Source organism: Oryzias latipes, chromosome 9 (assembly GCF_053564925.1).
Source record: "Oryzias latipes strain Hd-rR chromosome 9, Olatipes_Hd-rR_3.1".
In the NCBI taxonomy this organism is placed as follows: domain Eukaryota; kingdom Metazoa; phylum Chordata; class Actinopteri; order Beloniformes; family Adrianichthyidae; genus Oryzias; species Oryzias latipes.
Window position 1 is genome coordinate 8,727,684 of NC_136245.1, and position 12,904 is coordinate 8,740,587.

The 12,904-nt window shown below is 41.2% G+C and overlaps 1 protein-coding gene across 1 annotated transcript in view; it reads right to left on the bottom strand.

The window, feature by feature from the left end:
* Positions 1-12,674, bottom strand: part of arhgap25 (Rho GTPase activating protein 25) — a 32,133-nt gene extending 19,459 nt beyond the window's left edge. Inside the window, exon 1 of the mRNA XM_004072870.5 lies at positions 12,378-12,674. Coding sequence (XP_004072918.2) covers positions 12,378-12,435 — 58 coding nt within the window. The 5' untranslated portion in view covers positions 12,436-12,674. The remainder of the gene's footprint in view (positions 1-12,377) is intronic.
* Positions 12,675-12,904: the final 230 nt, after the last annotated feature.

Genomic DNA, 12,904 nt, shown 5'->3' on the forward strand with positions numbered 1-12,904 from the left:
TAACATTTAAGTTCTGGTTTTCTGCTCATTTTTATATGTCTAAATAATTACAAGGGTGATGGATAGTGCTAGCTAGCTAGACTTTTGCTTTTAAACAGGGTTTATCGTGGTCCTAACAAGTCTTGAAGGCATTGAAAATAGTGAATTAAACGGCTCAAAAAAACTTTTTCTGAAGTCCTACAGCCATCTAGTTCTCAGGAATCGTGCTGTGACATCATAGTTTTGCATTTCTTGTACATAATTTCTCATACAGCGGTTCTGACAGGAGTTCAGTGTGGCGGGAGTGCGAGCTCGCGGCAGCGCACACCCAAAAAACCCCTGCACCCCCAATTTCCACCGCATCCAGCCACATATTTGCTTCTGACCAACCCTTTCGTCCTAACTTGTCTTGGTATTTGTGCATCTTGTACTAAACAGAAATCTGAAAATGTTAATTCATTATTAACATTGGTGCATTGGTACATTATTAACATGGTCGGCGGCTCACAGGACAACAGCTTCAAGAATAGCTTAACTGTTGTTGTCAGACAGTCTGAGTTGTAACCTTTTAGTTTTAAAGACCCACTCAGATAAAAATTTTGTTTTTGTTGTTTTTAACATGTTCTTGTGGCATTTTTCTGATGATATACGTAAGGGTTTATGGCCAACGAAGTGTGGATTATCACTTTTTAACGCACGCCGGTTGCTTCCGCGAAGTGCGTTAAAAAGTGATAATGCACATTTCGAAGGCCATTAACCAGCTCATACCATGGTCACTTACAAGAGCAATAAATATTAACCAGTTTTTAGTCCTTAATTCTTGTTTTTTTCTGATTTGGGTTGCTTTTCTCACAAAAAGTGGTCTATTTGTTACGTGTCGCCGTACCACATAACAAATAGTCCGCGTCGCGCCGCACCACCGCTGCAGTCAAGACTACGCGATATAAAGGGATATATATATATGCTGATCTTTCCGATGGGTTGAATATAGCATCGGTTCAGAGAGAAAGTTCACCTCTTACTGCTTGTTTTTGTCCAAATGATGAAGCAAAAGGTTGTTTTAAAGAAGACGGCGCAGTGATACAAAACATTTAAGCTAGGTGATCGGAACTTCTTTTTTCACCGTGCGGTTATCCTGTGGTATATCACTTCATCAGTTGTTCACCCGGACCATGGTATAATGAACAACAATAAAAACACTGTCATGGTGCCTCTGGCAGCCAACTCTCCCCCTCCCCTCTCTGCTTTGCTCTTCTGATTGGAACCAGCTGTGGACACTCACCTCACCTACATCCAGCCGTCATAAGGAGATCCAGCCCCAGCATTCGTCGCCAGGTCGTTGCTCCTAGTGGTGTTTATGTCTGGTCGCCAAGTTATGTCTTGTTAATCTACTACTCAATCTGAGTTTTCTTCCGGGTTCCAGCATCTGGGTCTCCCAGGTCATACACATCATGACAAACGCATCTCTTTTATTTTGTTTCCATTTGCCATCAGATTAACTCAAAGATCTGAAACATTTTCTACAAGCACTAAGTAAGCATTTCATTCAAATTTTGTTTACATATCTGTCTAAATCTGTGAGAGTGAACATGACTCCTTTGAGATAATCCACCCCACCTCTCAGGTATGCCAAATCAAGATGCTAATCAAAAAGATGATTATTGCACAGGTGTGCCTTAGACTGCCACCATAAAAGGCCACTCTGAAATGTGCCATTTTGTTTTACTGGGGGACCTGGTGACACAGAAAACCGGTCAGTATCTGGTGTGACCACCATTTGCCTCATGCAGTGCAGCACATCTCATTGGCTAAAAACTGCATAAAATGTAAAGACCACTGGGAATGCTTTTAAAATAGATCAATAGATTGATGATTAAAGTGGGTCTTTAAGAAGACTTCAAGCTGCAGGGTTGATGAGACTATTTACAGCAAGAAAGGCATTGTTAAAATGTCAGAGTGATGCTAGGTTCACACCAGCCGCGTTTGGCACATTCAAGAATGAGCTATACACAGTTCCGTTAACGGACATTCAATCGGTGGTGTTTACACAGCAGAAAAGCAGATTTGGCAGAGCTTCTTCTTTTGTTTATTTACTGTTTACTAGTGCTTTCCATCACCGAGAGAGGGATGAGGTTTGATGTGAAATGTCAGAGTGATGTTAATCCCGAAAATCTTGCTTTAGTCTTTTTCTTTCACAGCTCTGTTCTGATATATGAAAGTCTTGGTGTCATAGAATACAGAAAAAGCGCAATTTCTCATGATCATGTGTAAAATGGTTGGCACTTTTGTGTTTTGAAAAGGATGCTGCCTACACATCACTACCAAAACTGAGTCCCTGATTGGTCAAAGTTCAGCATTTTCGCAATTTAGCGTCAAAAAGTTCAATCGCTTGAACCAAACATTAGAGCCCCCGACTGGACTTCAAAACCTGGAAAGCGATGTGTGAATGCGAGCGTTCTTAAAGCGGACGCCCGAAATTTGGGTTGATGTGGCCCAATAACGCGAGTCGATTTGTAAATGACAGTCACACCAGTTTCAGGTTTGTCAGAATTCACAGTCGTCTTCATTTCAGTTAACTTCCCCTCAGTGTATTTTGTCTGCTTTTCAGTTCTTCCTTGTCAAGTCATCTTGTTCTTCTTTGTGGGTTAATTGCTGGTTGGGTTAAACTGGTTGGTGCATATACCGCCACCACCTGGTCTGGAGTGTGGATCAGGAGAATTGTACGATTTCTAAAAGTTTAGGCCTAAATATCCCACTAAGCCCTACAAATCTTTTTCAATCCTGCACCTAAAAGCGTAGAGTGAAGGTGGCAAAAGGAGCAGGAAGTAGCAGAGATTGGAAATGATGAGGTTAGGAAGGCTCTGAAAAGGATGAAGAGTGGAAAGGCCGTTGGTCCTGATGACGTACCTGTGGAGGTATGGAAGTGCTTAGGAGAGACAGCAGTGGAATTTCTAACGAGTTTGTTCAATAGGATTCTAGAGAGTGAGAAGATGCCTGAGGAATGGAGGAGAAGCGTTCTGGTCCCAATCTTTAAGAACAAGGGTGACACGCAGAACTGCAGTAACTATAGAGAAATAAAGTTGATGAGCCACACAATGAAGCTGTGGGAAAGAGTAGTGGAAGCCAGGCTTAGGAAGAAGGTGGAGATTTGTGAGCAGCAGTATGGTTTCATGCCCCGTAAGAGCACCACTGATGCCATTTTTGCTTTGAGAATGTTGATGGAAAAGTACAGAGATGGTCAGAAGGAGCTGCATTGTGTGTTCGTAGATTTAGAGAAGGCGTATGACAGGGAGGAGCTGTGGTACTGTAAGAGGTCGTCTGGAGTGGCAGAGAAGTATGTCAGAGTAGTTCAGGACATGGATGAGAGAAGACGGTGGTGAGATGTGCTGTAGGTCAGACAGAGGAGTTCAAGGTGGAGGTGGGACTACACCAAGGATCAGCTTTGAGTCCCTTTTTGTTTGCTATGCTGATGGACAGGCTGACAGACGAGGTGAGACAGGAATCTCCCTGGATAATGATGTTTGCGGATGACATTGTAATTTGCAGTGAGAGTAGAAAGCAGGTGGAGGAACAGCAAGAGAGGTGGAGGTTTGCTCTGGAAAGAAGAGGCATGAAGGTCAGTCGTAGTAAGACAGAATACATGTGTCTGAACGAGAGGGATCAAGGTAGAAGCGTTAGGTTACAGGGGGCTGAGGTGAAGAAGGTGCAGGAGTTTAAGTACTTGGGGTCAACAGTTCAGTGTGATGGGGAGTGTGGAAAAGAGGTGAAGAGGCGAGTGCAGGCAGGTTGGAGCGGGTGGAGGAAAGTGTCAGGAGTGTTGTGTGACAGAAGAGTGCCAGCAAGACTCAAAGGAAAGGTGTACAAGACAGTGGTGAGACCAGCTCTGCTCTATGGGTTAGAGACGGTAGCAGTGAGACAGAGACAAGAGGCTGAGATGGAGGTAGCGGAGATGAAGATGTTAAAGTTCTCCTTAGGAGTGACCAGGTTAGACAGGATAAGGAACGAGTACATCAGAGGGACGGCTCATGTTGCCTGTGTTAGCGACAAAGTCAGAGAAGCCAGACTGAGATGGTTTGGACATGTTCAGAGGAGAAATACTGGATATATTGGTAGAAGGATGTTGGAGATGGAGCTGCCTGGCAGGAGGGCAAGAGGACGGCCAAAGAGGAGATATATGGATGTCTTAACAGAGGACATGAAGTTGGCTAATGTTAAGGTAGAAGATGTTCATGATAGAGTGAGGTGGAAAAGGATGATTCGCTGTGGCGACCCCTGATGGGAAAAGCCGAAAGAGAAAGATGATGCAATTCCCAATTGACAATACAATTTGCAATTTAATCATGCAATATGAAATTGCAATTCTCAATTGACAATTCGATGTGAAATCCGACCTTGCAATATGAAAATTGGCAGTTTAGAATTCACTATCAAAATTCAAAAATCATTATGAGAATTTAAAAAATAAAGTATTAAATATAAACTAAATTGTCATAGGTTTTTGATGTCATAATGAAAATGCAATTTGATCATTCATTTTGAAAATCATGAGGGTGCATTTTTAACCCTTGTGCTATCTGGATGAAGGTGGAAAGATTTCATGTAATCCATGGACACCAGTGAGGTTCACAAATCATTGAAGAGAAAAGGTTCAGAGCACTGTCTAGTGGGTCTAGATGACCCAACTCCCAACGTTAAAGTGCCTAGGACAGCACAAGGGTTACACAAAGGTTATTTATACAGTATGTCCAGAATTTATCTAGACTGAAACAGATGAATATATATTCATACATATTTATACACAATAACAAAAACATACATACGGGGGGGTAGTCTAAGGGCTTAAACTTAGAGTTTGTGATGAAGATTTTACCTTAGAAATGTCCGCCTCCAGTGAAAAGCGTGTTTTGTGAGTTTTTGACATGTACTTGTGGCATTTTAGTAAATGTCATAAAAAAATCCTTTCATTTTTGCCTTTTTGAATATTTATCCTTTTAAATCACTGTCAATCAAACTGTCGCACAAACGCTCAGTTTGAAACAGCTCAGTAGCACATGTGCATTGCACAAGCTCCCTGATCTGCCCTGTCCAGCGTGCACAGACTCAGTTGCAATGAAATAGAAGAGGCCCATTGCTGTGTTGCCCGCACATATTTTAAGTGCGTCCAAGGCTGGATTTTGTTATTGCCCGCAAGATTAAGACTTTGGACACTTTTATTCAGATTGTAACAAAAACTAAAACCTGGAATATTAGTTGAAGTCACTCTGCATCTGTCCTATATGCAGACATAGACACATATACATAATTAGACACCTTTCTGGGGAAGTGTTCTATTTATGTCCCACCAGTTAGAGACCCATGGTAAAACCAAGGAGAAGCAGAAGGACTACTTCTCTCAGCTGGACTGGGAACTGGAAACGCCTTGGGATTCCCCCAGAGGATCCGGAGGAAGTGCCCGGAGAGACAAAAGTCTGGGCACTTTTCCCTAGACTGCTGTCCTTACACGCAGTCCCAGATGAGCATAAAATAACTGAAGGATCATCTAAAAGTTCTACTTGTCTGTCAGTCGACTCAAAAGTTAAACGTGTATGTTATCTAGAAATATTACACATAGATTTAAATATTGTAAGACTGTATTTATTGTAATATTTAAAATTGTGAAAACATACAATTTTTGTCAAATCAAAAAAGGGTGTATGTAGTACAGATATGAGGTTTTTTTAAAGACCCACTCCAATGAAAGCTGTGTTATTGGTGTTTTAATGATGTTCTTGTGGCATATTACTGATGATAGAGGACATAAATAAGTGAAATTAAGCTAAAAATTGCATTTCTGAGTATTTCTTTATTCAAATGAGTTAAAAAAGGCCTCTTGAAAATTATTATAGTCGTAACGTAGAATCTACAACAACAGGAAACAAGCTCCCTGCTCCACTTCATTCTGATGCATCCACTTGCAGACAAATACATATGCCTTAATTTTCCTCATCCGAGCTGGCATCTGCCTTAAAACTATTCAGCTCGATAGCTCCAATTTTGTTCGTCATTTTTGCTGGGGGAGTGAGGGGCTGTAAGCTAGCAGGAGATAGTGTAAACAGAGAGTTCTCAGCAACGGGGAGGGGAAGAGGGAGTATGGTTGTTCTGTACCAAAAAAGGCATAATCATAATTAAGAGACCACTGGAAAACCTGGAAAAACTCAAACTGTGATCGGAGTGGTTCTTTAAAACTGTTCATTGCTTTGTTCTCTATATGTGCCTGGACCTCCTTTTGCTTGAACAAATGCATCAGTGCTCTGTGAAATGAAGGGTATTAATTAGTTTGTGACATTAAATGTACACTAGGTGTTATAGAAGCTCAGACGGCTTTGACAGCTTAATTCAGAACCTCTGGATTGTTGCATCTGGTATCTCCTATCTTCCTCTTGACAACAGTCCAGACTTTCTGTCAGGTTCATGTCAAGCAGCTGTCATTGAACCAGCTTTTGAATCATTTTGCATTTGTGGCTAGCGTGTTTTGTCCTGCTGGAAAGTAAATCAAGCAACTTCACACAGATTGTCAGTTTGCAGCTTGATGTGCACGTGAATTTCCTGGTAATTGGTTGGATTGTCCGCAAGCATTAGAAAACAGAAGACGGTAGACATGGCACCCCAAACTATCACCAGCTGTAATTCATACTGAACGTCAAGCAATCTGGATTCTGTCCTGTTACAGTCTTTCTTTGGTGTACAGATGAAATGCAAAATCTTATTTAAAAAAAAAGGTGATTATTAACGATAAAGAAGAAGTCCAGCTCCTTTTCTCCTTAGCTCAGGTAGGACACTTCTGACACAAGAAATGTGGCACTTGTAGCCCATGTCTTGCAAACATCTGTGCAGTTGTTCTTCATGTACTGACTCCATCCTCAGTCCAGTCCTTGGGACTGTATTTCTCTTGGCAGTCCTCTCATGGCTCTGGTTATTCCTGGTGCTAGAGATCCTTTTACAACCATACTTTTTTCTTCCACTCAACATTCTTTAAATAGGCTTGAATACAGCACACCATGAACAACCAGCTTGTTTAGCAATAACCTTTTTTGGCTCAGAGAATTGAATCATTATAACCTTTCACACTACTGCAGCTGCTAACTTCATGCTATCACAAACCTTCCTGTATCAAGGTTTACCTTTGTGAAACCACAGCTGTGTGTTGCTCAGACCCTCTGGTTCTGTTTCTCCAGTCATGATGCAGACATGTGGACAATAGTAGACCAACATAGTGCATCATCCTCACATCATCCTCACTGGTGTTCATTGAACCATCAGACACTGTGACTGCTGATAATCACATGAGTCTGTGTATTATTCTGGTGGTTCAGAACAGTTACTCTTGTTGCATTAGGCCTATGAAATATTCTCGTGTTTTTATTTATTACAACTAAAATACATGTTGACATTGGAAAAAATGCAATCATGTAGAACTGGTTTAATTCACCGGAGAACATGGTTTTTCATAGTTTACTCGTCGTTGACCTCAAACTCTGACTTTGATCTCATTAGTTAAATAAAATCCAGAGCATAAAAAAATGTAACTTCAAAAAATTCTTATTTGTAGAACCTTTAAATTATTCAGTATTCATTCTTACACATTTTTTGCGCATCCTTGCCTGACAGCACAGTGTCATCATGGGGAAAAAAACAAAACAAAAAAAACCAAGCCTGCATCCTGGACAAATTAAATAGATCAGCAGTCACCCACAGAACCACAAAACATTCTTTCCCTGAGTCCTACACTCAGAAAGGGGAAACCAGAGAAAAATACACAAAGATACACCAACATCTTAACCTTTACGGATAAAGTGTATTTTCCAAATGATACAATACTCCCTGAATCATGTAATGGGTTGAAAATGTCAGAAAAAAACATGGCAATAGGGTCATGGCTTGAAACGAGAGTTTGCTCTCATATTTTAACATCAAATCTTTTCCACTGTCGTAGCTTTCACAAACAAAACAGTCAAAAGTGATAGAAAGCACAAAAATGTATTTAAAACTTAGAAAATTGACCGTTTTAGTAACAGACTGTGGAAAAACTACGAATAGCCCACAACTGAACAGCTTGTACATCAATATTAATACTGGTTCCTCTTTCAAAATCAGTCACTCACTTTCTGGAAAATTATCTTGAATCAAGAAGTTACCTCAGCCAGTAAATGTTCATAGAACAGCTCTCTTTAGAATTTTGCATTGAATATCTACCATGCTGCAGTCTGCCTTACTGACTCACATTCTACCTACTCACTATTTCTTCCTAATTCATTTTAGCCCTATATCTGAAAATGTTTGGGGATTTGAGTCATCCTGAAATCCCCATGTCATTGGCATCTTCAGAACCAGTGTGCAGCTCTAGATGACAATCTCAATAACAAGCCACTTCTTTGGCCCCTAGGCATGAGAGCATCAGAGAAGAGACAGGGGTAGTCAGGATCCAGGTGAGAGTCGGGGCAGGCGGCAGGCAAACAGAAGATCAGAACTGCACGGGGGGAGTTTCTGGGAGATGATTTAAGGTAACACCAACTTGACAGTGTTTGCTTTCATCAATGTTTTGCTGTCATCTCACCAAAATCCAATGTTCAAGATGTTTTTTTCTTTTTTCTCTGAGATGTAACACTAATCCATCAATATCAAGGCAAACCTCAAAGCTCAGAACAGGCAGATTGTATTTACTGAAAAACTCAGACTGTAACTCGTTTTATGCGTCATCGCAAACAAAAATAAACAGTTCATACTATTCAATGTACTTCCCCAACGTTTTGCTCTGTAATGTGTGTGAATAGAGTTAGCAGGAAGAACAAAACAGACCAGCAATATCATGAGGAGCACATAAACTAAATGGATTTGGGTCATGTACATGACACGGACAAACTGTGGCTTTAAGCTTTTAACTGCAGTTCATCTTATAGTTTTCATGAGCTGGTAATCCAGCCTGTTTGTAGTGTTTTGCTGTCTTTGTAGGACTGCAAAATTTTCATAAAAGCTTGGAGTGAGACTCCAAGAAGTCACTCGTCATGGCGGCAAGTCACAAGACGAAGCAAGAGTAGTTTTGCGAAAGTTTAATTGTAAAATAAACCACCACAACTTAAAAAAAAAGATGAACTGAAAAGTAATATGATAAAAAAAACTTTTTAAAGAGCCACACAAAAATTACTAACCTCAAAAACATGAGAAACAAACAAACTAAATTACTCACTGAGACAAGACACAATGCGTTTAGAAACAATTTTAAAACTGCCCATTTTAGTAATGATTTTTGGCCTTTTTTGAAGGTTTGAGAATTTTAGAGGATGGCTCTCACTTGAAACATGGCTCAAGGCTATTATAATTATAATAACTCAAAATGTAAAAACACACAACAATGACTGTTAAAAAAACCTTTTACGTTTAGATCTTGGTAGACAGGACATATTATTTACCATGTGTTTTTCTAGCCCCATTTTAGTCCAGAAATTTTCCATCTCACTGCAGTCTCACAGTTCACGAGTCACATTGATCTCAAGCCTCGGTTTGGGTTGTCTCTGCAAGTTCCACTGTGCTTCTTTCAAATTTTTCAACCAATGATGTAATTGTCTCCTGCGCATAAATGGCTGCATCGACCTCCGTGATGCTGTTATGAACTGACCAATCTGATGCCTCAATAAAAGTAGGTGGCTTTGCGTAAAAAGTTTGAAGCGTTTCACAGATTCTCTTGAAACCCAAGCGGGGGGGGGGGGGGGGGGGACACCCACCTTGCCAGCTAGCCCCTGCACCGGGAGGCATAGGCAAGCCCAGGCCACAGGACAGGTGCCCAGCCATTGGGGCCACTGGGTGCTGGACACCAAGACGTGGGCCGAGGGCGAAACCAGGACCCAGAGGACCGAGGAGCCGCCCACCACCCAGCCAGAGCCTCGTCTCCGCAGGTTAGCTACACAGTAACCCCCTCCAGCCCACCGATCCCCCAGCACCACACACCCGGCCACCACTTCGGCTAACAGGGTCCCCACACACCAAGCCGAGAGGACCAGGCGGGTGAAGACCGGCTGCCCCTGCCCAATCCCACCTCTGTATTGTGGTGTGGGTGTGCGCTGTGTGTGCTGCAGGTAAAATGGGAGGTCCCTTTGTGTGAGTGTGTTTGCTGCGTGTGTGGTGCCAACATGCAGTATGTGGTGCCTAAAGCTCTGGCCTTCCAAAACTCTCACTACTGATTGGGGAGAGTGGTTGCAATAAAAATGTAGAATGAGACTTACAAGGACAAATGAGTGTTCAGCAGCAGAACTGCCATCATGTGGACCATTCAGCAATCATGTGGTTTCATTCACCCATGCCATGTGTGTGCAATTGTGCATGGGTGAATGAAACTGACTGTAAAGGGCTTTGGGCCTACGAGGAAGGTAATAAAGCGCTATATAAGTATTTACCATTTAGTTTGTGTTTATCTGATGTGCAGCTGCACTGAAAAGACAAAATAAGTGTTTTATTTTTTTGTGTTTTTCCCCTTTCTTTCTTTATACATTTGGGTTGATGTCTTTCCATGACTTTTGGGCAGGAAAACTTTGATTTTATCTTGCAACACTGGATTTGTGACTCGGAGTGTGTGCAATTCTGAATTATGAGACTGTTCTGGCCTCATACAGAGATTAAACGTTGATTCGAAGAGATTTTTTTTAAAAACTGGCCAAATAAAGCACAGTCATCTGAGCGGCTGTAAAAAGTGGAAAATGCAAAGAGAAAAGAAGTAATTTGTTGACATAGTTCCAAAAGTGCTGAAAGAAAGACAAGAACAGGATCAGAACGAAACAGAATACATGGAACAAAAAACACTGTTTTTCCTTATAGTCCCACCACTCATGGAAGCAGCCATTTTGAAATGAGCAGGAAAAGCCATTCTACTGCCCCTAGTGGAATGATGAGGCATTACAGGGCAGAAAACATGGACAAGTTATATACAATGGGTTTTTTAAGAAAGTCTTTTTTAGGAAAGGGGTCTCAGGAATGTGTGTATCAAATATGATACAAATGGTTATATGGGGTTATCAACTTCTACATTTATCATGCTATCCAAGGCCTTTTTTACTTTTCAGTTTGTCTTACTGCAAAAAGAAGCCCAGATTAAAGATTGTCATGATTAAATACCACTGTTATCGATCGTGTTACTTGCTATAGAATGCTGCAGCCAATGCTGCAGCCAGACTCCACAGATGTATTTCTGTTTTGGGCTAAAACACACCTGCAGACTCGTCATCATCTTCTTAGATCTTCTAGAAGGAGGATTCGATTTTTAATGAACTGCCTTTGCAATTTACCCCCCAAAAAAACTAAATATTACATGCTTGGAAATTGTGGTTGTGACAGGTTGTCATCACATATTTGTCTAACTCATTGATCAGATGGGACTAAACTGAGCGTACTTATTTCTTTCCACGTCTTGACATATAAACCGTGAGAACTGAGAGAAGGTGAACCTTCTGCTTGGCATGAGTACACAAACAGTTGCATAAAGAAGCAGCCACAGCGTCAAAGGTTTGCAGAAACTGTGCTCTTGCGTCAGTTTCCTGCATAAACCTTCTATCGCTGCGCTTTCAACACAGCAGCTCACTAACCTGTCATGGTCCACAAAACATCAATCATGGTGAGACTGCAGCTTTGAGAGATTTACATTTTCACAAGTGCACAAACATTGTAATAAAAGTTGGGGACATCAGGTTGCACATGTGTGCACTGAAACCTATGAACTCAACTACTTCCTTTCAAACAACCAGTGAGGCCGATTGCAGAAACTGATTAAGTACAAATGAAGCATGCTGTGAGACAATACGCAAATGGCTGAATGTGTGTGGGTGTTGGTGGGAGATTTTTGCAATATGTGTACATTTTTTATGAAAGTTGCTAAAGCCTTGCCATTCAAGGTGGTAAGGAAACAAGGCAAGTCCACCCTCAGAAAATTCATGCTAAAGAGCCTGCAGCTTCACAAAAATTTCAAAAGGTATGAAGGCCCACTTGAACCTATTGGTTCACAACTGGAGGATATGTGAACGCAATTCTTAGAGAAACGATTTTCCATTTTAATGACGACAAAATGTGTAAACATAAAAATAGTTCCATACAGCAGTGATTTGTGTCTAAGGCATCTAAAATAAATTCTGGTTGTCACCATGGACCGCTCAACCGCCAGTGAGCTCAACTATAACCACTACACACATACACACACACATACAAAAAAACAATAATAGTGAAAAGGAAACAAATGAAAAGAAACAATCACTCCACCCTCATTCAGTCCCTGTTTTAAAAAAAAAAGTTGATTCAAATGATCCATTCATGTGTGTAAGAATAGCAATGAGGAAGTTCTCCATCCACCCATGCTGTTAGTAAACGCATCACAAACTCACCTATTCGAGGCTCACCCTTGAAGGTGCTGAAGTCCCAGTTCCGCAGTTTCAGAGACATGGTCCAGCAGCACAGGTCAGTGCTTCACCTCATGCACTTTTCCCAGAAGAGACACGCAAGCGCACACTGTTGACAGCGCCAATGACTACTTCCTGTGTGTTACTTTTCTTCTTCTTTTTTGCAGTCCTTCACAACGCATTCTTTCATGTTGCCTCTACTTCCATGTTCGTACTTGCTCTGATGAAGTTCTAAAGAAAGCTTGCTCAAAGACTCCAGAGTGTCATGTAAGTGAGAAACCTTCAAGTGATGATTGCTCACTCGTGTCATGAGAAAAAAAGAAACCACCAGCTTCTTCTTAAAGGAAATGGGTTTCACCTCCTTGACTTGGTGAGCATGCTGCCCCACAACTCACAAAGCAAAACTCACATTAAGATGAAAAATCATCACCATACAACAGAACAAACCAACCCCCATCACTGCAAAACAAAAAATTCAGAAAGATGTAGAAAAACAAAAGATATTCATCCAA